Raw genomic sequence first — 25752 nt, forward strand, 5'->3', positions numbered from 1 at the left:
TTTGGGGGGAGCTATAAATAGATGAACTGTACAGTCATCTTTTTAGTTCTGGTTTTGTATTTTACATAAAACTTAATGTATTGCTGTTTTTTAAAAAAGATAATTGGACAATATTTTTGCTGGTTTGGTTTGCTCTCACTTAGTTTTCCTTTTGCTGCTTTTGTTGTATGTTTTGGTGTTCCTTTGTCTGCACCTTTTTAGTGCTGACTTTTAGCTTCTGTATTAGATGACTGAGTAGTTTCAAATGTTTTGCTTTTTTCTGAAGTAGTACAGTTTTATCTTGACCTTTCCTTTGAGGATACTTCAGGTTTCACTTTTTCTCTTCCTCGAGGTATATTCTTGTATCCTTTCTTCTTTATTTGGGCTTCTTACTCTCTGTATCCCTTTCTGTTATCTATGAGAGTAAACAAAGGGAGATTCTCAGAGCCTAAAGAAAAAAGATCATTTGGATGGTGACAAATAAAGCAATTTTACTCCCTTAGAGGTGAAAATGAAAGGACATGCAAAAGCTCCCAAGAAGCAGTTCTTGCTAATCTTTCTATCAAAGACCACTACTTTTTTCTTCTCTGCTGAAAAATCTAGTTCCAGTGACTTCCAGTATTTCTTGTTCTTTCAGCTTGTCTGAAAAGTATCACCACTTTTGGAACCGTACAGCTTTTATCTATTCTTTTCCTGCAGATTACTGGTAGAGAAAATCTTTGCTCAGTATCTTGTTCCACACAATTTGGAAACAGAAGAGCGAATGAAGTGTTTGTACTATTTGTATGCTAGCTTGGATCCAAATGCTGTCAAGTGAGTATAGTTTGCATTCAGCAAATACTTGACTTCCAACATCTATATTGTCTAACTTGTACTATCAGGATTTCAATAAAAATATAAGTAATTGATGCTTGGCATCATTTGCAAGTAGTGTTTCAAAACGTTTCCCTTTGTATATGCAAACTCTACACATCCATTAGACAAAGACGTTCCTTGATATTTGAGAAGAGTGGTTTTATCTGTTCGTTTTTATCCAGTGATAACAATGCAGAGTTAAAAATGTGCCAGGAATGACTTACAGGTTTGCTCTATATTAAGGTCCACGACGAAGACACCTATAACTAAATTCTGGTTGATAGTGGCCTGTTCTATTTTGAAAATGTTATTTTCAAGATAAGACATGCTCTGGCTGTCCTGCATATGTGAAATTGTTCCAAGTAGAATAGTAAGAGAGGTGATATTCTATAAAAAGAAAAAACGGGTTCCACATTGTTTGGAATTGGTATTTCTAATATTTGGTAGGTTTTGATTGTATCTAGCAGGTGTATTTTAAGACAAATAAATAAACAATCTTGTTTACCAATACATCCAACGTGTTCTTGTCATGAACAAAATGGTGAGCTTTTCTTTTCTGGTTTTGCACTTTTGCAGAGCACTGAATGAGATGTGGAAGTGCCAGAACATGCTAAGGAGTCACGTACGAGAATTACTAGACTTGCATAAGCAGCCCACTGTACGGTTTTGAAAATATTAATACTTTATCCAGTGGACCTGTTAGACTAATTTACTGGGTGTTTTTAATTCTATATTATTTGTTCAGTATGACTTTATTATTCTGTTGATTTCCATATGTAGACAATGTTCCGTTCTCATTAGGTAAAGTTGCTTTTCAGTAATGCTTAAAGGTTTATATGGCCTCCTTATGTTTACCATTATTTTATAGTACTGGTCAATAAATTTGGAAAAAAAATATTTAAAATTCTAAGGTTTTTATTTAATTTTGACAGGCCTATTTTGTTTCTCATTTTAGAACTTACTTTGAGAATGGAATATATTGTAACATGAAAGCAATGATTTCTTGTTTGTTTGAAAACAAAAGTTTTTAAGTATCTATACTAGATTTAACTTACAAGCATATCTTCAAAATAGCAGAAACTTAGAATGGCATTGCTTTGGGGTTTTGGTGTTGCAGTGGGCTTGGGAGAACTGTTCGGGGTTTTTTTTTGAGGTCTTTTCCCAACAATTGATTTTGATAAATTATGTGAATTAGTGAATTTTTGCAGTTCTTTGATATTGCAAGATTTTTTCCCCCTTTTCCTGTGTGTATAAGCTGCTAATGATACTGTTACACTGTTCTAGTGTTTATTCTTAAAACAAAACCAGAAAATGTAAGATTACAGAGTAGAATGTAGTGCTGCAGAAGAACTTACAGATCAGCTTAAAGGTATATTTTATAAAGGAGATGTGGCTGATTTGTTTGTTTTTGCTGTTGTCCTCAGTCAGAAGCAAACAGTGCTGCCATGTTTGGAAAGCTGATGACCATAGCAAGTAAGTGTTAGTAAGTTCTATAAACAGTTATTACAGCATTCCTGGAAATTGTGTCTTTGTGAATTATGGCATACTGAAGAGGCAAACTTATCTTATGTTAAATTGTGTTTAATCGTACAGAAAATCTTCCCGATCCTGGAAAAGCACAAGATTTTGTGAAGAAATTCAATCAAGTTCTAGGTGATGATGAGAAACTTCGATCTCAGCTTGAACTGTTAATTAGCCCTACGTGTTCTTGTAAACAAGCAGATGTCTGTGTGGTAAGGGAATGGAAAAACAAGCTTTTATACCTTAAATATTTGTGCTTAGAACAGTTATTTGGAGTTAATGGTCTCATTTGATACCTAAATATGGTTATTATATATTTCCAATTTTCATAAAATGACTTTTTGGTTAATCTGTCGTGATTATGGAAAATATAATTTATGATCGTCATCTTGCTTCCTAAGAAAGCATTAGCTTTATTCCTTCCTGAGATTAAGAACATCAAGCATAAAAGTCTAAAAGACTAATACATATTTTTTAGTATTTTATTTCAAGTCTCTCTTATGGTAAGGTTCCTAAACTGCCTTCTGACACTGATGAAATGTCTTCTGAGTACCAGCAGCCAATTTTTCTTCCCAGAATGTTATTTTGAGGTCAGTCTTTCTCTCATCCATTTAACCTCTTCGATGAAAATATGCATCTTAATATCAATTCAGACTTTTCCAGAGACTTACACATTGTGCCAATAATCACAGATTTTTTTTTCTTCATTACGGTCCCAAAATAAAGTAAGCAATTTCATTGACAGAAATCACAATAGAGAGCATCAACAAACAAACAGGCTTCTTGGGTATTGTCTGATGGCACTGCATGAAATTGCCTAGGAAAGGGACCTTCAGACTTAGTTCCTAACCACTTGATGTAGAGAGTATGTCTCCTAAACTAGTAAATTTTGCACTTTGGGAATGCAGTGATGCAATTTCAAGGAGAAGGTTTCTGCCCTCTTCATGAGGACAATTCAGCATAACAGAACAATTTCCTAGTTTGTAGGGTCTGCAGCACCCAACCGTTTAGGAGAAGGAAGGTCAAGAAGTCGTTCGTTTTGAGAAATTTTTAGAGATACCTGTTCCAAACAAAAAATATCTTCTTATCCACCTTTTGCTGGGTTAGCAGATGAATGTAATGTTCATGACATTTGGGGCATTCAGAGGGGTAAACCAGATTTTTTTGGATCCAAAACGTTCATAGGAAAGTATATAAGCTCTGAACATCTGTTGTAGCCAAGGTAGTGTTGTGCTTCTGCACATCTGCAGTGGTACAGTTTTTCATGCAATTTTTTCATTATTGCTTATGAAATCTCACATATACAAAATGGTTACCTACAGATTTATAAATTATTCTTGTCAATGTAGATACTTCAGTTCTGTCTATGTTGCACTTAGCTCTCCCTTCATTCTTTTTGAATCTGGCCTGAAGAAGCTCTGAAGAACTCTCATAAGAAACCTAAATGCATCTTACATTTAAATAATTTGGTAAAATATGTCTACTTTCAATATAATGTGATAAAGAAAGATTTTGAGATAAAAACAGCCCCCCTTAAAATATGTCTCACTGATTAGGTAGACAATCTCTGTGGTTAAAAGTAGCTGCTAAATTTAGCTTATTCAACATGCTTAAGTAGTAAGTAATATGAGTATAATTCTTGTTTGTATCTAACATTCTTGTAGAGAGAGATAGCCCGGAAACTTGCAAATCCTAAGCAGCCAACAAATCCTTTTCTGGAAATGGTCAAATTTCTTTTGGAAAGAATTGCCCCTGTACATATTGACTCAGAAGCCATTAGGTAAGTTTGAAAGATCATACTAACTCAGGAATAATTATAAAGATTACTTAAATGACCAAAGAAGAAGTGTTTTCTTGGGATTTAGATTAGTCTGTCCTAGCACTAAATGTGCTTCTTTTTTTAAAAAATATATTTATGTAGATGTCTTCATTTCCAGCAGTGTAGAGAATGCAGGGGTTTTTTGATACTTCTTTGCAGTGCGGTCTGCAAATGATTTAAAAAATATTGTTCCCAGTGAAACTGCTATTTGTGGGGCTTAAGGTGAAACTTATGATCATTATTTTCACATAGTTAACTGCAACACAGTTTTCCATATAGTAGTTGAATTAATTAACTTTTGTGGGATTGTGCAAGAGAATGTTTGGATTTCTTTTGAGACTTGTCTGGCAACCTAATTACATTCTGAAACTCATGCAACTATGTGTTGATCTCTGCTGCCAACATGGCGGGGTGGGGGTGCGTTTGTTTTGGTTGTGTTTTTTCCTGAAAAATTAATTTTGCAGAAAGCTAAGTCAGAAGGAAAATGAATAATGAAATAGCTTGATTAACCCCCCCACACACACACAAACAAACAAGAACTAAACACCACAACACCTCCCCCAACAATGGACTGTTGCTTTCCCTTCATTTGTTGTCAAAAACACATAATCTGGCTCCTATCTCCAGCCTTTAACATTGTACATCGTACCATTCATTTGTTTTTTTCTTTTTGTATCTCTTACTTCAGTGCACTAGTAAAACTAATGAATAAATCCATAGAGGGGACAGCTGATGATGAAGAGGAGGGTGTAAGTCCTGATACTGCTATTCGTGCAGGACTTGAACTTCTCAAGGTAATCTACATTTATGCATCTATAGTTTGTAATAGAAGGGACAAAAGTGGTGTGACTAAGGAATTAATATTAGCAGGGTTTAGTAGTTATTTTTTAGTTAATTACTTTCTTAATGTATAGAAGTGTTTGGTTATTGATACTTAACTTGAGAAAGGAATAATGAAATAATGGTTTTTTGGAAGGACTATGTTTTGAAAAGGGTGCCAAGGGTTGAAATATGCCCATTAAAGTAGAAATTGGTTTCTGCTTGGGGAAGTCATATACAAGAAGGTGCAGAGGGGTAAAGTGAGAGGAAGAGAAATGAGGAAATTAGGAAAGGCATGTTCTTTGGGGCCTGTATGATACTGGAAGGAAAGCAAGCAATAAACTCAAGAGCCAAGCTATGTAGTGGTGATGAGAAATGGCTGGGGGAGAAAGAAGGATTTGAGATAACTGGAAAACATCTGTGGTGGATTTGGCAGCTCACTAATGAGACTTTATTTTCAATATGTTACAAAAGGTCAGTATAAAAATAGGAGGGAATGGAGGGGAAGGTTACATAAAGTGAGAGTTTTCAGAAGTGTCAGTGAACGAGGTGGAGTTTATGGGGAGATAGTACACCAAATTTGGTAATGGCAACCGTGGTAGAAATAGTTATTCAGAAGTATGCAAAGAAGTAGTGTCTGCTAATGTAGCTCAGAAAAAAATCTGCAAAGGTTGAAGATTTTGTTGCTGTGATGTGGATATCTTTGAGAACATTATTTTACACATTGATACTCACAGAAATAGGCAACTGATCAAAGAAACCAGGATAAGAGAAATCCAAAGAATACACAAAATACACACAACTTCTCATTGTTCTGCCTACCTTATGTTATTTGAACTTTACTACACTTAATTTAATTTTGTTTTGGAATAACCTTTTGTTCTGTCTTGTCCTGCCTTGAATCTCTGCACACTTAGTTTCTTTTTGACATTCCTCCTATTTCACAGAATGTGTTATATTTCATTAACTTTAGATTAAAAGGTCAGTAATCTATGTTCAGTTTGTAGACATCTTAACTGACCTTCTTGATTCCCTTTCTGCTAGGGACAGTAGCTTCTGGAGAAATTAAGATTTCAGTTCATTTAAATTAAGTTGAAAAAAGCATTCTTAAGTAGATTGGAATATAAATGAATACTTGTGAATATCAGTTCATTTTAATAAATAATTCTACATATTCAAATAATATAGTATCTTATAAAATATTCCTAGGAGGGGAGGACCTGAAGAACAAAGCACAGGTGAATTTATTTGAAAATGCCTGTATCACCTTCTTCAAAATGCAGTTACTGAATGTAATAATCTCATATGAGCATGTAGTAGCTATTTGTTAAAGGTAATGCTCATAAACAGCCATAATTTTGTTTTTCTGATGATTCCTTTACCGTGAACAAATACACCTTTTGTTTTAATGTGTATCTACAGGTTCTGTCCTTTACACATCCTACCTCGTTCCACTCTGCAGAGACCTATGAGTCTCTGCTGCAGTGCCTCAGGATGGAAGATGATAAGGTAGCTGAGGCAGCCATACAGATTTTCAGAAACACGGGTCACAAAATAGAAACAGACTTGCCACAGATAAGATCGTGAGTGCCTTTCTTTACATGCTGTTTTTCATACCTGGAATTCTGCCTCTTGATAGTTTATTCAATATGTTACTTTTCGAAAGTAAAAAATTACTTTATAGTCTTGTAAATATGAACAGCTTCTCTTCCATAATTTGTATTTCTTCACTACCTTTCTGTCTCTTCATTTTTAAATTCTGTGTTCTTGCAATGTTTGTGTATTTGTTGAAGATGCTAGGTATTTCTTTAAAATCTTCTTACAATAGACACATTAAAAACAACTTGTAGCATGTCTCCCAGGTTACAAAATAAGCAACAGCAAAGATACAGTGAAGATTTAATTCCGTTGGCATCATTTCCACTCATACCTGTCCTTCACACAATTTTTTTATCTTTGTAAGGAACAAAAATATAATCTGTAATGGTTAACAGCTCTGTTTGTTATGAAACAAGTTGGGAAATAAGATCCAAGCAGACATGAATTTCTAACAAAGAATAATGGGCTCTCTCTAAGTCATCATTATGCAATTCATGCTGTAGCTGCTGATTAAAGCTGCGTGATCTACTGAGTATTCACAGACTATTTAAAACCTTGTGGGTAACATCTAAAACCTTAAAATTAGCCTGTTAGTAACTAACTAATCCAGGTTATAGCATGGGTTTCAAGTTCTCATGCATTGAAATACACTCTCAGATACTACCATGCTAAAATGCATACCAGTGTACACCTTAAATTCTCAGTGAATTGAAGATGTAAGCTTAGTGATTCTTCTGGATTTGAATCAGATTTTGGGCAAAAGACAAATGTTACAAGTTCACATATGAGATGCCTTTTGAGATGCCTTTTAAGATGCTTGTAGGGCGAAGAGAAGGAAAAGCCCAGCAATTCCCATTGTCAGTATGGTTCCTAGTATATCCCAGTTGTCTGCAGTTCACTACGAGAGTTTAGTCAAGACTGTGCACTGCTATGTGTCATCTTCTGTTGAAGGAACAGGTATTGCTGACATTTCTTCCGGCTTCATACCTTACCCAGGTACTGCTGAAGTATGGACAGTCTCAAATACCTTAAAAATATAACTGTCAAATGGAGGTCTAGCCCTTGGCATGTTTTGCAAGCAGGTCAGCTTAAAGTTCTGAAAACCAAAACCAGGTCAGTGTTTACACTGATGCAAATAAAAAGTCATCTGAGGACAAGTAGATGTTCCAAATTTCATATATTCAGAAATCTTTATCATACATGAAAGATTTGATAGAATCAGCCAGATAGTTTGTTTCAAGTGACCTGTTTTGTTTTGTTTCTTTTAAACCACTTGTGTGAGCAGGCTGCCTGCTGTCCTTTGAAGTGTTCACCAGCAGTAGCCCAAGTTTTTCCTTGTATAGAAATTGAATTGGTTTGTGCACCAGTTCATGGACAAGGACTGCCAGACTCTAGAGTCTGGTAGGAACATTGGCCATGCTCAAAGATGTAGGCAGGTAAAGGTGCGTACAAACATGTCAGGTTTCACCTTTTTCAGATTTATGTCAGTTGGGGTGTGATGAAGTGTGGTTTGTAACTGATGCACCAGTGCTTGGCAAAGGCCCTTTAACGTACATGTACTTATGCTACAAAAACTGTAGGTTAGGTGTTGAAGCTTACTTTAATGGTAAGTTTTACTGAATTCTTTGCTATTTTGGTTCTTATTTAATCCAGTTTGTGGAATCTTAGCAGGTTTGAGAAGAGACATTATCCTACTTTAGGATACTGTTAACATTTTTCTAGGGGTCTTTGGTTTGGTTTTGGGTTTTGTGTGGCTTTTGAGGGAAATGTTTGAGACTTCATTCTTTCAACCCTGCAAGCTCTTCTTCCACTTCCTGTTCCTGATTTTGATTATGTAGAATGTGTCAATGAAGGCTGGATGCTAAATAATCCATGCAGTGAATGCTGTACTGTTACTGAGCCTTTCAAGAAAGCAAGGAATTTTTTTCAGATGTTTCCATCAGATGCTGTCTAGGCAATTCTGTTTTCTTGTGGCAGTTGTTGGGTCAGTTGCATGGTAAACCTCATGAGTTAGTGTCTCGGGTGATGGCCTCTCAGAGAACAGGCCCACCTTCCAAAGCTCTTTCAGGAGTGGAAGTGAACAGTCTGACTAACCTTGACCTGATCTCTGAAGTGGCTTCTGCCTTGCTCTTTCCTTTGATGGACTCTGATCAGCAGATAGATTTTAGGGGATTCAAATGCAAGAACTCAGAACAAAGCAGTTGTTCACTTGAGTATACATTGCAATTAAAGCCCACAGTTAAAAAAGTAGAGACCTATAAACAGATTGATGTTTAGTGGTTATTCCTAGCTTTCATAGATTTTCTTCAGCCCTGTCACTTCCAAGCTTGGATAACAAGCTCTCATGGTTTAACCCCAGCCGGCAACCCAGCACCACGCAGCCACTTGCTCACTCCCCCCACACCCAGAGGGATGGGGAGAAGAATCAGAAAGGAATGTAAAACTCAAGGGTTGAGATAAGAACAATTTAATAGGTAAAGCAAAAGCTGTGCATGCAGGCAGAGCAAAGCAAGGAATTCATTCAGCACTTCCCATGGGCAGGCAGGTGTTCAGCCATCCCCAGGAGAGCAGGGCTCCATCACGCGTAATGGTTCCTCAGGAAGACAAACGCCATAATGCCAAATGTCCCCCCCTTCCTCCTCCTTCCTCCAGTTTATATACTCGGCATGACGTCATATGGTATGGAATATCCCTTTGGCTAGCTTGGGTCAGCTCTCATGGCTGTGCCCCCTCCCCATTTCCAATGCCCCTCCAACCCTCTCGCTGGCAGGGCCCAAGAAACCCAAAAGTCCTTGATTTAGTATAAATATCACCCAGCAACACCTAAAACCATTGGTGTGCTATCAACATTGTTCTCACATCAGAGCCAAAACACAGCACTGTACTAGCTACTACGAAGAAAACTAACTCTGTCCCAGCTGAAACCAGGACACAAGCCCAGGAGTTTACCCTAGCTGAACCTGTCAGGTTCCCTCCACCTTATATTTGGCTTCCTAAACAGCCTTATTTTGATCGTTATTTTCTTTCATGTTTTATTTTTCCCTGTGGGCTTTTTTCTGCTTAAATGTGTACAGTCAGATGTTCAACAAGTATTACTAAATACAATTCCATCCTGCTTTTCACTTTATGATTATGATCTTTCCTGATCAGACTTCAAAGGAATGCTTGATTTATAAGATGGTGAGGATGGATTTGTTTAGGTGAAGAGCTTTATTTTTTGTAGACTGCAAATTGCATTTTGAAGTATTTTGTTTAATGTTCACAGAACACTAATTCCGATTTTGCATCAGAAAGCAAAAAGAGGCACTCCTCATCAGGCAAAACAAGCTGTTCACTGTATACATGCCATATTTTCAAATAAAGAAGTGCAACTTGCACAGATCTTTGAGGTATGTCTTGCTTTTTTGTTTTTAAGATTTGTTTCTGCTGTTCTTAATTGATACTAGTAATTAACATTAATTCATACTGTTTATTAACAGATAACAATTTATGAGGTCAGGAAGCCTACAGGTGCATGGTAGTCAAGATAAGTCACAAATTTTACGATAGCAAATTATTAATGCTTGTGCCTTACAGTCATGATTTTTTAATATTCTTGTGTCTGATAGTTAAGGCATTCCTTTTTGTCTACACATAAAAGTTAGGGGAAAATAAGCTAAATACGCTGGAATGATCCACACTGAATCCCATGAGGACACACTTAGCAGATGTTAAATGAGAGATAACGTCCTCTACTTTCAAACTATTAAATTACCATGCTTTAAGGTCATTGTACATACAGTACTTTTTCACTGAGGAAGTTAGTGCAGAATAACTCCTTGACTGTAAGCTCAGACATTAGCTTACTGCTTGCTTAGACAAGTTGTAAAGCAAAAAGTCACCTTATACAGAGCAAAGAGGTTACTACTTTTTACTGTAATCTCTTAAATAATAACACTATTAATCTGCAGTTGTAAAAAATCTTAGGTTCTTAATCTTGGCTGTTGGAACCTATGCATAATTCAGAAGTGTGCAGAGCTTTGAATTAAGCTTACAGAGTTTGATCTGTGCTTAGACTTCTGTGAGAGTGCATGTTCTGTCCTTAATACCAGAATATGATGTGAGAGTGCTGGGTAATAGAGCAGCACGGAATTATCCTGGTGGCTTACATTTTTATTAGCCATCAGAATTTCCCTTCCAAGTATCTGGTGGTTTACAAGGTTTTTTTACCTGCTATTATTTTCTGCCATTTGCAGTTATGATTCCGGTTTTCACAACTCCTGAATAGAATTGAGTCAGAGTTTTTCCCATGTCTCCGAGGTTTGAATGTGTTTCATTGCTAAAACAGGAAGAGAATATAAAATTTGTTTTGCCCTTAGCTCCTGTGAAATTTTTGGTTGCTCTGTTAATTAGGAAATCACATTCTTTCTCCATTTTGATTTGCTAACTTTATTAATTCTTATGGAAAAACTAAAATTCATCAGCAATCCAGCAGTAAAATTATTTTTAGGTATGCTAGCTTACTTATCTGTAGTTGGATTTTAAATAGGTTTTGGGTTTTTTGTTTTTGCTTCCTCAGCCTCTTAGTAGAAGTTTGAATGCTGATGTACCAGAACAACTTATAACTCCATTAGTCTCATTGGGTCATATTTCTATGTTGGCTCCAGACCAGTTTGCTTCTCCAATGAAATCTGTTGTTGCAAATTTCATTGTGAAAGATCTCCTTATGAATGACAGGGTAAGGCTTTCTTTTTTTAAGTCTTTACTATTCTGTTTGTCTGTTATTAACTCTGTGGGGAATAGAGCTATTTTGTTAAATGAGTCAATAAAGGAATGTTCTAGAAATGGCTAGTACAGTGATAATTGCATTATAAAAGATCTTTGTGTGAAAGAAAGCTTAGTCCGTAGCTTTTTCCATTTTTACTTCTGCTTTTTCTGTATGGGTTGAACCAGTTCTTAAACTCACATGAATGTCTATAGTCAACAGGTGAGAAAAATGGAAAATTGTGGTCTCCAGATGAAGAAGTTTCTCCAGAAGTACTAGCAAAGGTGAATGATCTGCTGTTAGTACTAATGTGTATATTTGAGATTTAAAACTTTCTTTTTTCCAAGTCCTATAATGGGGGGTATTAGAATAAATCCCTTTGAGTACTCTTGACAAGTCTCCTTAGATTATGCAATAATCTAGATTTTTTTGGATTATACATGCAGTTATAAAACTGGTAGAACTATGCATTTTGGTGTCCTCACTTACCAATATTAATTATGCTGAATGTTGAGAAAATTAAGAAATTCAAAAGTTTTAGTTTTCCTTACAGGTAAAGTAATTTGACTTTATTGACTGTAAACAGACTTGAAATAAATGGAAATCCTGATGAATTTTATTCATTCATCTTTATAGGCTATTTACTGTGAATCTGATTATGGCCATTTATAGAAATGTTTATCCAGTTGCTCTTATTTTTAATCATGTAGTAAGTATCCTGCATCTTCTAGATGCACTTGTGGGAAGGCACTGAACCATAGCTGAAATGTCCTGATGTCACAAAGACTGCTACTTCCTTCCGTACTCTGTAAATATTTACTGCTTCATTCCGTTCCTTTAATAGTGTATCAGCTCTAATATATAGGGGTCTGTGGAAATTTCAGTTTGACCGCAGTAGGTTTTAGTGCTGTATCAACTTCAGGAAGTAAGCTCATTGTGGATTTGTTCACATTTGATAGGTGCAAGCAATTAAACTTTTGGTACGCTGGCTGTTGGGTATGAAGAACAACCAGTCAAAATCTGCAAATTCAACGCTCCGGTTATTATCAGCTATGCTCGTCAGTGAAGGAGACTTGACAGAACAGAAGCGAATTAGGTCAGATTTTGTTTCTTTCAGGCTTGCATCAATTTTGTTGTAGAATTTAACAGAATATTAATTCTTTTGGAGCTTTTTTTAGAATATTAAGGTAAGCACAGTGTTGGCTAATGGGATGGTAAAACCAGAACTGGTTGGAATTCTTTAATATTAGGAGTGGAATGGCAATATAAAAACATGCTTGATACTCCCTCTTTCTTGTAATTTGCTAACAATCTAACTCAGAACCCTGTAGTTATCTTGATAGTAAAAGACATTTTAGAGATTAAAAGACCTGCAGGAGTGTCTTTGAAAACAATTGAGTGATGAGATTTAACACACTTAGGAGTTGGGTGATCTTGGGTGAAGCTTCTTCATTCCAAGAGTGAGGTAACCTCATCTTCATTCTGAGTGTGAGGGAAGGGAAGAGAACATCAGTGGCAAAAGTGCTGCTTCCATTTAGACAGTGATACAAAACCAAGAAATCTGACTCTTCTCATTTTGCTATTTTACTGGAATTAAGTTTTTTGTGGGGAAAGCAGAGCACCCTATTTTGACAAATGTGGATGGGTTAATTTAGCTTGATCTGAAGCTATAGAACTGTGGTCTGGTCTGACAGAAAACCCTTAATATCTCGTTGATGTGTAAAAAAAAAAAAAAAAGTGACATGCAAGTAATTTAAGGATAGTTATGTGAGTTGTGGTTTTATTTCTTTTCCATTTTTTATCTCATGTTTGTGTAGTAAATCGGATATGTCTCGACTGCGATTAGCTGCTGGTAGTGCAATAATGAAGCTTGCACAGGAACCCTGTTACCATGAAATAATTACCCCAGAACAGTTCCAGCTCTGTGCACTTGTCATTAATGTAAGTAACTGCATTTGAATTGAAGTGACTCTTAATTGAGTTCAGAGTCCTTACATCTGAGCTTTTGTTGCTGCTACACTGAGTATTTTCTATTCCTCACAGCTTTCAAAAGTTACTGAAATTTCAAATATTTATTTTGCTGCACCTGTTGATATTTTAAAAATGTCTTCTCAAAATTCCACCTTGAATGCCTTTTTTTTTTTTTTTTTTTTTTAAGATCAAGATTTTTATAGTTGCACTCTTATGTTTTGTTTTGCTATAGGATGAGTGCTACCAAGTGAGGCAGATATTTGCCCAGAAGCTGCATAAGGCACTTGTGAAATTACTTCTCCCTTTGGAATATATGGCAATCTTTGCTCTGTGTGCCAAAGATCCTGTGAAAGAGAGAAGAGCACATGCCAGACAGTGCTTGCTCAAAAACATCAGTATACGAAGAGAATATATTAAACAGAATCCTATGGCTAACGGTTAGTATTTCAGTAAAATTGTTAAGAATACAATAGTCAAATAAATTGGAAGGAGTAATCATTAAAACTTAAGCAAATTGCTTTTTGTAAAGAAACACTGTGTAAGTAATTTGTTTCCTCATCTTTGTATTTGACACATTCAAATCTAAATTTACTTAATTTAGCATTAGCATAAACCATAAAATACTTATCTGTACATTGCTGAGAATTACACATGTAAAATACAATGCTGTTATTGTGGTCGTTGTTTTGCTCAAAAAATAAAATTTTGTTTTCTAATATTTTAGGTTTTATAACCTTCTTTCTAAAGTTAGACCAAGTATTTTTGTAGTAGCAGAACTCGTTCATTTATTTTTAATGATTCATTAAAAGTAAAATTTGTAGGAAGAAAAAGCAAGTTTAAATTTTACAGTCCGTATTTGAAAAAGTAATACTTTGAAAAAGTGTTTATTGTGATGCAAGTGTGTGTGTAATATAGAGGTTATTTATGATTTTTTTGTTTCTCTAGAAAAATTGCTGTCCTTGCTGCCTGAATATGTGGTACCATATATGATTCACTTACTGGCACATGATCCAGATTTCACAAAACCTCAGGATGTTGATCAGCTTCGTGATGTCAAAGAGTAAGTGTCAAATGATTCTAGAATTCTTACCCTGAGAATTTTTCTGTGCTTGGGAAAAACTCATTAGGAAGAGGAACTCTTTGTTTTATCAGCAATATTTTTCAAAACAGTGATGTTGGAAACGTGTAACACTTTAACCAAGGGAAGAAGACATCAACAACTGCTTAGGAGTATATTACAAAAGCCCAAATGGTAGCCTGTAGGTCACATCATAGTATACCGATTTCAGTGAGTTGTCTAGGCTTCTTCTAAAGTGAGGTAATGATTTTAGATTCTTGTATTTGTATATCTGTAGAATTTCCTAACACACTTAAGAAATGCCAAGTAATGTCAGTTCAAATGTTTTGGAACTTACTAAATACAGAGCTTCTCCAAGACTTGAAAACATAATGCCACTGATGCTGGGTCAGAGTCCTGCTTCACTGGAAACGTACTTTTTTCTTTTTTTCAATTCTCTCCTATGCAAGTTTACTAAAATTCATGCTAAGTTTGCTGCTGACTTATCATTTGCACTATACATCTACAGTGCAGGCTTAGTGCTTCTTTATATATTCGACACAGACTATTGTACAGAAGCCTGTCATACAGAAGGTTGTTCTGTACTGTTTCCAGTTTGAGACCATCTTGTATGCCTTACCTATCCATACCTTAAATATAACTTTTGTATTCCTTTGTGTCTTGTCATGAATTCTAAAAAACTGTTAAATTTTAACACTTTTTATGTTAAAGCATCCTCCCTCAGCTTTGGGTTTAGTGTTTTGGTTTTTTCTTGTATTTATTTTTGGTGGAACTGTGAGCTATATTGTTTTGGTATTACAAAGGCATGTGTAACCACATAGTGCAGTATACATCATCAGAAAAGCAGTTCATTCTTGGCACAAATAGAACAGTTCACATCTTAATTCTTTTTGCACCTTCACCTGTGAGAGTCCAAGTCTGATTCTTTCTCTACATGAAAAACTTAATTTGTTCTGATCTTTGAGTTTACTTGACTTGTACCTGCTCAGAACCTGAAGTCAGCGAAAACTTTTTACCTAATTATCAAGTCTACATTTTGTCCCAGGACTCCCTGTTCCTGGCAACATCTGAAAGCATCCTCCAGTGTGTACTTTATCCAAAATGCATGGAACAAGTTCTGATTCACAGTTGTCAAGTTAATACGTTCTCTCAGAAGTGCTTTCGAGTGCACAGAGCTGTTTTGGACACCCCTTGTATAGCTTTCCTCCCTTGTGTTTGTCACGGGCTGGCTGAGCTAGCTAGAGAGGACTGCTCCAAACAAAGAAATACTCTGTACAGGAATTTTGGCAGGAGTACTTCTCTGAAGACTCTCCTGAGATAAATGCAAAACATTTTTCTCATAAAATGTAATACAGTGTTTCTTTCAAGAGTGCTGAGAGCCATAGTGTTCACTTTAAACTGTTAACATAGATGCTTGTAAACTTGGAAAAGCAGGCTGGCAGTGTGTTTTGTACTTGTCTCCCTAGTTTGTCTTGGTTTTACGTGTCCCGAGTACATTCACTAAAGTAAATACATGCTTAGCAAGTTCCTTAACCAAAATCTGTGATATTTATTCTTACAAAGCTTTTAAAGTTTGTCCTACAGAGATGTGTTTGGGTTTGGTTTTTGTCTTGGGACAGTGTCTTTTACTTCAGAATTCATATTCCAAAAATACTGAAATGGATACAGAGAATGAACTTACTTTATATGATTGTGTTCCTCTAGGCGCATATCTTTTTTTCTACATGAAATTCCACTGTTGTTCTGGAAAGGTCTTGTCCAGAGTTGGTAATGACTTACTTAATTTGTTGACTTAGTGAAGAAATCAAGCTATTGAAGATGACATATGTTAACTGGAATTACCAGAGTAAAATTTGTCCTCAATAATAATCTTTGGATGACACAGGGTTTTGGAGAAGTTGGGTCAGTGTGGTATGTTATCAGTCCTGCATTCATCCCATTTAAGTTCTCGAGAATAGTGAATAGATGGATGTAAAGATATCTAACAGATTTATTTACTGTAGCTTTTGTAGCTCTTGGGTGCAAGTCAGGATATAGACATCTTACTTTATTTGAACTCTGGGTAACTATTTAAGTGTTTTGACAGAGCACAGCCCTCTTTGAGTTTGAGAGACATGTTCCTTCATCTCTTGCATTACAATCTTTTTAATTTCTATCAGTTAAGAAGATTGGGGCTTTTGTGGACAGGGAATTCTAATGTTCAGTCATCCTGTTTTTCTAGTTTTTTATTAGCCTCTTTCTACAAGGTAATCCCCCTTCCAGAGCTTCAGAATTAAATTAGCTACTGGCAAAGTCTGCATTTCTCAGACCCACCCGTATGTCTTTCCCAACTATTATTTTACCATATTAACGCTGTTGTTGACCCTCTAGCCATGTGGAGCTGTGAAGCTTGATAGCAAGTGGTGGAAAAACTAGTTGTGTTTTATATCATAACTGAAAAGTTCTTAAAACAAACTTTTAGCCATAATATAATGGGTTCTCCCTATAAATAAACTGGATTTAAAGAAAACTGGAAAAGCTGACTATATTATCTCTATCTGTAAGGATTTCTCTTCCTCCCATATGGACATTAGCAAGAATCTGACCTGATCATTTTTGTATGTCCTCTCCTATTTGAATTCCAGTATTAAACCACATAGCGTGGGTATCTGTGTTGCCAGCAGTATGATTTGTTCAAGGCCATTTTGAGTGTGGTCATGGTACATTGTTGATAGGATCATAGACATAACCCAAGGTAGTGATTATAGAATTTCATCTAGATGATGGTAGCACCTGAATTCTTGCTTCTATTCATATTTGGAAGAGTAAAATGTTGATTGGTTGGACAGTGTTTACAGATATAAGTAGCCCATTAATTTGGCAGATTTATTCTGAAGAGTGCAATTAAGACTGTGTGTTAAAGGTCTAGACTGTTTACACATTCAGATCACGCTGTTTATGTCCTCAAATTGATTGTGGTTTCTTAAGAAAAAGTATAGCTGATGAATTTTTTTTTTTTAAGACATTGCTATATGTGGGAGCTGCAGTATAAAAACTGGGATGTAATTACTTGTGGGTTTATGGCTTTTTAGGTGCCTGTGGTTCATGCTTGAAGTCTTAATGACAAAGAATGAGAACAATAGCCATGCCTTCATGAAAAAGATGGCAGAAAACATCAAGCTCACCCGAGATGCTCAGTCTCCTGATGAGCCAAAGGCCAATGAAGTAAGAAATGCAGTTCAGATAAGTGTTGGGTGATGGGATGAGGGTTTCACAAGCAGTTGATGAACAGGATTTGCAGGAAATTTGAAAGCAGTAACTCAGAAGTTTTTATGGTCTTTTAGAGTGTTAATTGCGAGCATTGTATGTTGTCAGTCTCATTCTTTAAAAGCCTTGCTGACCTTATCCAGCACACAATACCTAATGAAGTTAATAAACAAAATTTGTTAAATATACCTGTTGCTGCCTGCCTGCCTTTTTTTAACTCCTACTGCCTGGTTTCCCAACGTAAGTATCTTCTGCTGTTGGAGGAGGAAATACTGTATTATGGCTACTGTTAAACCTATTAAGTTTCTAGCAGAGATGGGAAGCTCTTGTTTGGGTAAGAGCTTCTACTGTACAGTATAGGCATGTAAAGTATTACTAGTTTTTATTAAATAGTATCATATGAAAAATGCGGAGTTCTGTATGTATTTGAAGAGTCAACAGTATGGTTAGTGATGTAATTACAAAATATGTCCTTAGTGGTTATTTTAACACATAAATTAAACTTCTTAGAGAACTGCATTCTCTGTACACTGTAAAAACAGAATTCCTAAAGCATGCTTTCCTTTTTTTCTTCAGAAACTTTATACAGTATGTGATGTAGCACTATGTGTAATCAACAGCAAAAGTGCTTTGTGCAATGCAGATTCACCGAAGGACCCTGTATTGCCAACCAAATTTTTTACGCAACCTGAAAAGGTAAATTTATTAATTTAATCTCCAAAGTGAAAAGGGGGAGTACTTTGATTTCTGTAATTGATAGCTGGTTATCTCCCTAACATAATATCATGGAGTGGGAAAATGCATATATTTTATCCTCAGCAATTAAATTCTGTAATGTCAGCTGTATGCTATGCTATCTATGTGTTCTGAACATGTGCCAGAAATGTTTGTAACCAGGTGAGAGATAACTAGAATAAATACTGATATGTAGCATGTATCGTTAGATCATTTGGTTGAAGTATTTTACAAGTGCATCTGAATATATGAGAATATATGTATATTCTGACTGTATCTGATTTAGAATGCAAAGCAGACGAAAAAGAAAGAGGAAATATTTTTTTATGTTATGCGTGGTATGTTTATATTTGATAATAGCCATTTGGCTCTTTTGTTTGCTGTACAAGTTGGTCCTATTATTGCCTAGTAAGAGTCTTGGTGAGTGTAGCTCTACTGTCAGTAATGAGGTATACTTCTAAAAAGTGTAAGTGGAACCAAAGTAATTCTCTGAACCAGACCTGATGGTTTTTCTCAGTGTCTTAGACTGTTAATTAACAGCTTTTCCAGAGTCTGTTTAAGCAAAACTTTATTTAATTGTGAAATGGCTGATGCCATGGTAACTGTGAGCTGTTGTCTGTGATAGCTACCTGCATTCAGATACAGTGTTTTGGTTTGCGTAAGCTGTACTAAGAGTGACACAGGTAACAACTTTCAACTTGTTCAGAGAAAAGAGCACCCATTCTCCTCTCCTTGGAATTCCTATTAAAATGATGCAAGTGGAAAAAACAGGGAGGGCAGTTTTGCTTCATTTCAAACGATTTATGTCATTCAATATGGAAAAATGTTAATCCTAACTTCAGGTATGGCATACTGTCATTCATTAATGCTCGTTCAGTAATGGAGGAAATCTCCTCCAAAATACTAGTTTGACATGTATTTATTAGGTTGATTCATTTGTCGGCAGGTTGTATGGTGTGAAATACCTGTAGCACTACAAACTAGTAGCATCTAGTTTGAGAAGTCAGTCATGTATATATAAAAAAAACAGCAAGATTGAGAGATCAAACACAACCTTTTCTATTTTATTTTTATACAGGATTTCTGCAATGACAGGAATTACATTTCAGAAGAGACAAGGGTTCTTCTTTTGACAGGAAAGGTACTGTATTTTGACAAGTTACAATTCTTTGAATATTACTTACGGCTTTTTCAATGTCCTGGACTGCTGTAGTTTAAAAATGGTATTAAGAATTTGTGTAAAATAATCTGTGAATCTTTTATTTGATGGCATAATTAGTGCCTTTAACATACTACCTGGTGAGTACACAACACCAGGATTGTTACCTATGCACTGAGGCATAGGTTCCTTATTAACTGCATTTTTTCACATAAGTACAGGTTTCTCCATTATTCAGGTAAGTGTGGCATAATGTTACGATGCAGATACTGAATTGTGACAGTGCCAGCATTGGAGGCCTTAAATTTTCAGTCTTAATATTTTTAATATAGCTGTTAATGCTGTTAAATTCAACTGCATACATCTGCATCCTTTTGAATGTCTCATTTTATTTCAGATGTAATTTGGCTGATGCCTTCACAGGGGAGAGAAAATACTAGGGGTTGTTTTTTTTCTTCGCGAGGGGTGGGGTGGGGGTGACAGGCACACCCACAAAAAATAATAAAAACCAGAACCTATTTTTATACCTTTTACAATTAGCTGTCCTTTCTTGGGATTCTGAAACTGTCTTTCCTAGGTTCTGGTTAAATTATGTTGGAATGCTTTGTAGTCTAGCTCAAAAAATTAGCAGGTCTTTTTTTCTTGAGCATAGCGAAAGAATGCTGGCTGACCTGTAAAATATAAAAATCCTGAGAACAGTGGAAATCATGGTTTTAATGTAAATTTAATGTGCATTTATTCATTTTCATGTTCTGTGTTTTATGAACTGTTACTGCATTCATTTCTGAAGTCTTCAGTTAGGGCATAGTTTGTTCTAATTGTTCATTGTAAGAGTAGAGACAAATGACCACTTTCTAAATAGTCTAAGCATATCATTTGCTTCTTCACACACTGTTTTTTCATTTATACAAGAAGTTTCCATTATCAAAGCAGTTCATATGGGTGAGGTTTGCTCAGTTGGCAGAATCCTGCCTCTCCTTACTTCATGTTCACCGTGTGACACCAGCTTGGATGCTACTCGGTGAGCTGGGTTGGAGTTACGTTAGAGAGGGAGGAGGCAGATGGAAGACAGTCACCTTTAGCAGCAGCCCAGTACCAGACTGGTGCTCTAAATATCCTCAGAAGGTGGTACTGTCTACTGCCGTAATTGTTTCACCTTTGTCAACATTCAAGTACAATGAATGAAGCATTTGAAACAAGTTTAGTTGGGTATGTAAACTTAGTACATTTCTCTTTTGATAAGGCATTCAGCAATGTAGACTAAAGTTATGTCTTAACTAAAAAAATCTTGCTGGTGTAAGACAGGCTTCTCTCCTGAATTCTGTTAAAACAGTTAGATTTGAGGAGGAGGGATGTCCCATACCAAGCTAGTATTATTTATTTAGTTTTCAATGTTCTGAGAGGACAAACATTATTCCGCGCTCTAATAGAAGACACAGACACATGCTTCTTTTTTCTGCCTTCTTCCATTTCAGAAAATGCAGATGTGCAAGGATACCCCACTGACTCTGAACAATGGTCCTTTTTTTGGCTTGATACTGTGTTTTCAGAGGGACCGATACAACACGATTAGGGAGAGCGTGCAAGTCTAGCCATGTTCTGCAGTACATGCCCCTTCTTATTCCCCCAGCATTCATAATTTTTATAATGGGATGCGAGACTCTGCATCTGTGCCTGTTGGTTTTGATATCTGCTTATGGACTTGTTCCCAAATTTATCTGCTCTGGTTTTGAACCTCCCCATGCTCTGCCTTCACAATCTCTTAATGGAGGTAGATGCCAGAAATTTGCAACCTGCTGGCTGCCCTTTCTCTCACAAACACTTTTCTCTCTCCTATTAGCTGTGCCGAATGCTTCCCACTTTTTATAGAATACAGAATCATAGAAGCGTTTAGGTTAGGAAAGGCCTTTAAGATTATAGAGTCCACCACTAAACCATGTCCCTGAGCACCACATCTATACATCTTTTAAATGCCTCCAGGGATGGTGATGCAACCATTTCTCTGTTCAATGCTTGTCCACCCTTTTGGTGAAGAAATTTTTCCCAATATCCAATCTAAACTTCCCCTGGTGCAACTCGAGGCCATTTCCTTTTGTCCTATCGCTTGTTACTTGGGAGAAGAGACTGACACCCACCTCACCACAGCCTCCTTTCAGGGAGCTGTAGAGAGCAGTAAGGTCTCCCCTGAGTCTCCTCTGCTGCAGACTAAACAATCCCAGCTCCCTCAGCTGCTCCTCATAAGAACTGTTATGTAGTCTCTTCACCAGCTTTGTTGCCCTTCTTTGGACATGCAATAAATTGAGTTACTTGGTAAACTGAGCAAATAGAATATTACAAGAATAATACGTTAAAATAAATGTGCAGTATTAGCACTAGGATGATGCAGCTACTGAACATGTGCTCAGTAACAGGCCATTCCTGTTGAGATCATTGCTTTTTTTCTTTTTATTTGCTAGCCAGATGTTTTCCAGTATCTGTGGTATCTCTCTCCTGCCTGCTCCCTTATAATTTCCACACATGGGGATTACTTTTCTTGTGGGAATGTCTTAATAAGTTAGCTTGGTCTCTGAGGAAATGTAAAATTACGTGAAGAATGTGACACACCAGTTATGAAAACTTCTTTGACTCCTCCCCAGAGACAAAATAAAAAACTTCCTGCTGCCTACCCAGCCTGACCAAATCAGTCAACGAGCACCAGCCGTAGCAAGTTCTAAAATACCATCGCTGTATCAGAGGACCCTAGAATAGATAGTGTTAAATATTTTTACACTAGTTTTCTGTATAAAAGTGTACACATTTCCTAATGTTGTAGTGAACCTAATTCTGCATTACGTTTTGGAAAGCCTTTCCCAGAGGTGCTTTGCTTTGCAGTTATAGGATGTTAGAATCATTGAATATCTCAAGTTAGAAGGGACTCCTAAGGGTCATAAAGTCCAACTCCCTGCTCCTCAGAGGATTACTTAAAACTAAACCATATGACTAAGAACATCTTCCAGATGCTCCTTGAACTCTGACAGGTTTGGTTGTGCAGCCACTTCCCTGGGCACCGTTTCAGTAAGCAATTACCCTCTCAATGAAGAACCTTTTCCCAATGTCCAGTCTGAACTTCGGATGCAGTTTCATACCATTTTCTCATGTCCCGGCTGGTCACCAGAGAGAGAACAGCACCTCCCCCTCCGCTGCCCCCCTTGAGGAGATTGTAGTCTGCGATGAGGTCACCCCTCAGCCTTTTCTTCTCCAGGCTGAACAAACCAAGTGACCTCAGCCATTCCTTGTAAAGTTTGTCCTCAAAGCCTTTCACCATCTTGGTCACCCTCTTTTGGACACACTCTTAATAGTCTGATGTCCTTTTTATATTGAGGCACCCAAAACTGCACATGGTATTCGAGGTGGGGCTGCACCAGTGCAGTGTAGAGTGGGACAGTCACCTCCCTTGACCAGCTGGTTATGCTGTGTTTGATGCACCCCAAGACACAGTTGGCCCTTTTGGCTGCCAGGGCACACTGTTGACTCATATTCAACTTGCCATTAACCCAGATCCTCAGATCTCTTTCTGGAGGACTGCTCTCCAGCCTCTCATCCCCCAGTTTGTATGTGTAACCAGGATTACCCTGTCGCAGGTGGAGAATCAGGCACTTGCTCTTGTTAAATTTCATGTGATTGGTGATTTTCCAACTCTCTGGTCTATGCAGATACCTCTGTAAGGCTTCTCTACCCTCAAGTGAGTCCACAGCTCCGCCTAGTTTAGTATCATCAGCAAACTTATTTAATGTACATTCAACTCCTGCAGCTAGATCATTTATAAAAATATTAAAAGAGCACTGGCCCTAAAATTGAGCCTTGGGGAACCCCACTGGTGACTGACTACCAGCCTGATGTAACCCCATTTACTATAACCCTTTGAGCCTGACCTGTCAGCCAGTTGCTCACCCAACATACTACGGACTTGTCTAGCTGTGTGCTGGATGAACTGTCCAGAAGGATACTGTGAGAGGCCGTGTCAAAAGCTTTGCTAAAATCCAAAACCACCATGTCTGCTGGTTTCCTTTGGCCAGCTAGATGGGTGACCTTGTCATAAAAGAAAATTAAGTTGGTTAAGCATGACTTTCACGTTGTAAACCTGTGCTGGCTATGACCAATGACTGCATTGTGTCTCAAGTGTTTTTCTGTAACTCCCAGAATAACCTTCTCCATAGTTTTACCAGGCACTGAAATGAGACTGACAGGCCTGTCATTACCAGAGTCTTCCTTCTTACCCTTCTTGAAAACTGGGGAACATTTGCCAGCTTCCAATTGACTGGGACCTCTCCAGACTCCCAAGGCCATTGAAAAAGAATGGAGGGAGGTCCCACAGTGACATCAGCCAGCTCATTCAGTACCCTGGGATGAATCCCATCAGGCCCCATAAATTTATGTGCATCCAGCTGGAGCAGCAAGTCACAAACAAGTTCAGGGTCAGCTGGGAGTTTATCGTCCCCTCAGTCATGGTCTTCCAATGCAGCACTCTGGGGGTCCCAGGGAAGCAATGATGGGCTTCAGTAGCCCCAAGTTTGCTCTCCCCATATGCAGGCTTGAAGTTTTGTTGGCAGTTTTTCTCCTGTTGCCAACAGTTTGAAACTCAACTATTACGTGGTCACTGTGACCAAGAACAGTCACCAATCACCACTTCACAAGTCCTTCTCTGTTCACAAAAAACAAATCTAGGAGGGCATCTTTCCTAGTGGGCTCCCTTAGTACCTACACCAAGAAGTTACCTTCAACATGGTTCAGAAATTTCTTGGACCTGTTTGTCTCCACTGTACGATATTCCCAGCTGATGTCTGGGGTGTTAAAGTCACCCATAAGGACAAGGGCAGTTATCTAGAGAGATCCCTTAATTCCTTGTAGAATAATTCATTGGTGGTGTCATCCTGGCTGGGTGGTTGATGGTAGACTCCCACTACATCATCTGCTTTATTTACTGTCATCTTCATCCTTACCAAGAGGCTCTCAACTATGTTGAGACTGAAAGAAAATCGCCACATCCTTTCAGTCCTCTAACATTACCAACATTCTGGCTTTTGTTGAGACTTCTACAGCTGTTGAGTCTTCAAAGCATGAGAGAGAGCAAGGCAATGGGTGAAGTGCTGTTAAATTATAAGAAATAAAAGTAGAGTAGACTGTTTTTTAAGTAGAGATGAGGTCTGTAGCTCTAGACCAATGACATCATGACTGAGACTGTTAATCGAGAAAAAGTATATTAAAATACTTAAGAAAATATTTTAAAAACTAAAGATGTGTCTGAAGTACCTATTTTTTAATATTTAAACATTTTCTTCTAGCCAAAACCAACTGGTGTATTAGGTACGGTAAACAAACCATTATCTGCAACTGGAAGGAGACCATATATTAGAACTACAGGATCAGAGACTGGAAGTAATATCAGTGTAAACTCTGAGCTGAGCTCTTCTGCAGGAAACAGATCACGGTACAGGAGTTTGAAATTTCTTTTGTCGCCTTTTTACTTCATGTTCTGCAGTGTGCTTGCGTGTTTTAGGACAGGACATGCTTTGATGTGCGTGCCTGTGTGTTTGAAGAGTGTCTTATCTACTTCAAAAAAATACAGTAGTTCTCTATAGGTAAAATCTCCATCTTTGCTTTTTGTTTTGTTTTTTTTTTAGTAGAAAAACATTCAGTACAGTGTTTAGGTGTGGCCTGTGTGTAATTACATAAAACACAACAGAAGAGACACTATACTGTCTGAAATTTTGGTCATTAACATTCATAATATTTTTACATCAGAAAATGTATCAATTGAAGAGACCAGCCATAATTAATACTAAACAGATTTTTGCAACTCACACATTTTTGATGTATAAATTAGGATTAATCCTAATTGGTAACAAGAAACATTTTTGATGTAGATGAAATATTCTGACCTATTTAATATTAAGAACAAGCTTGCTGAAGAGGACCAGGATCTCAGTGGAGAGATGCAACATGTGATTGTAGTATTCGGTCTTTCTTTTAGTAAGTGTCAATTTTGTGTGGATCCAGAGTTTTTAGATTTGTCTTCAGTCTGGAGAAACAGTTTACACTTTCAAATTTTAAGATTGTATAATTTATTTTGGAATTGATTAACTGGCTAAGAGAAAGGGTTGAGGGAAGTAGAGAAAGTCACCTGTCATTGCTACAATTCATAAGGCTGAAGAGCAGCCTAATTCAGTTCAGAATTTGTGTTGTAAGTG

The 25752-nt window shown here is 37.0% G+C and overlaps 1 protein-coding gene across 2 annotated transcripts in view; it reads left to right on the forward strand.

Moving 5' to 3' along the window:
• Nucleotides 1-25752, forward strand: part of PDS5A (PDS5 cohesin associated factor A) — an 85947-nt gene that overhangs the window by 54159 nt on the left and 6036 nt on the right. For both annotated transcript variants that reach the window (XM_055724572.1, XM_055724567.1), the window contains exons 13-30: nucleotides 679-792; nucleotides 1411-1492; nucleotides 2259-2307; nucleotides 2428-2567; nucleotides 4020-4135; nucleotides 4863-4968; nucleotides 6416-6576; nucleotides 9858-9981; nucleotides 11151-11309; nucleotides 11552-11620; nucleotides 12296-12432; nucleotides 13154-13277; nucleotides 13540-13744; nucleotides 14253-14367; nucleotides 17457-17589; nucleotides 18208-18327; nucleotides 19445-19507; nucleotides 24847-24992. In XM_055724572.1, the coding sequence (XP_055580547.1) occupies nucleotides 679-792; nucleotides 1411-1492; nucleotides 2259-2307; nucleotides 2428-2567; nucleotides 4020-4135; nucleotides 4863-4968; nucleotides 6416-6576; nucleotides 9858-9981; nucleotides 11151-11309; nucleotides 11552-11620; nucleotides 12296-12432; nucleotides 13154-13277; nucleotides 13540-13744; nucleotides 14253-14367; nucleotides 17457-17589; nucleotides 18208-18327; nucleotides 19445-19507; nucleotides 24847-24992 (2163 nt within the window). The remainder of the gene's footprint in view (nucleotides 1-678; nucleotides 793-1410; nucleotides 1493-2258; nucleotides 2308-2427; nucleotides 2568-4019; nucleotides 4136-4862; nucleotides 4969-6415; nucleotides 6577-9857; nucleotides 9982-11150; nucleotides 11310-11551; nucleotides 11621-12295; nucleotides 12433-13153; nucleotides 13278-13539; nucleotides 13745-14252; nucleotides 14368-17456; nucleotides 17590-18207; nucleotides 18328-19444; nucleotides 19508-24846; nucleotides 24993-25752) is intronic.

The sequence above is a fragment of the Falco cherrug genome, chromosome 1, assembly GCF_023634085.1.
Source record: "Falco cherrug isolate bFalChe1 chromosome 1, bFalChe1.pri, whole genome shotgun sequence".
Taxonomy (NCBI): domain Eukaryota; kingdom Metazoa; phylum Chordata; class Aves; order Falconiformes; family Falconidae; genus Falco; species Falco cherrug.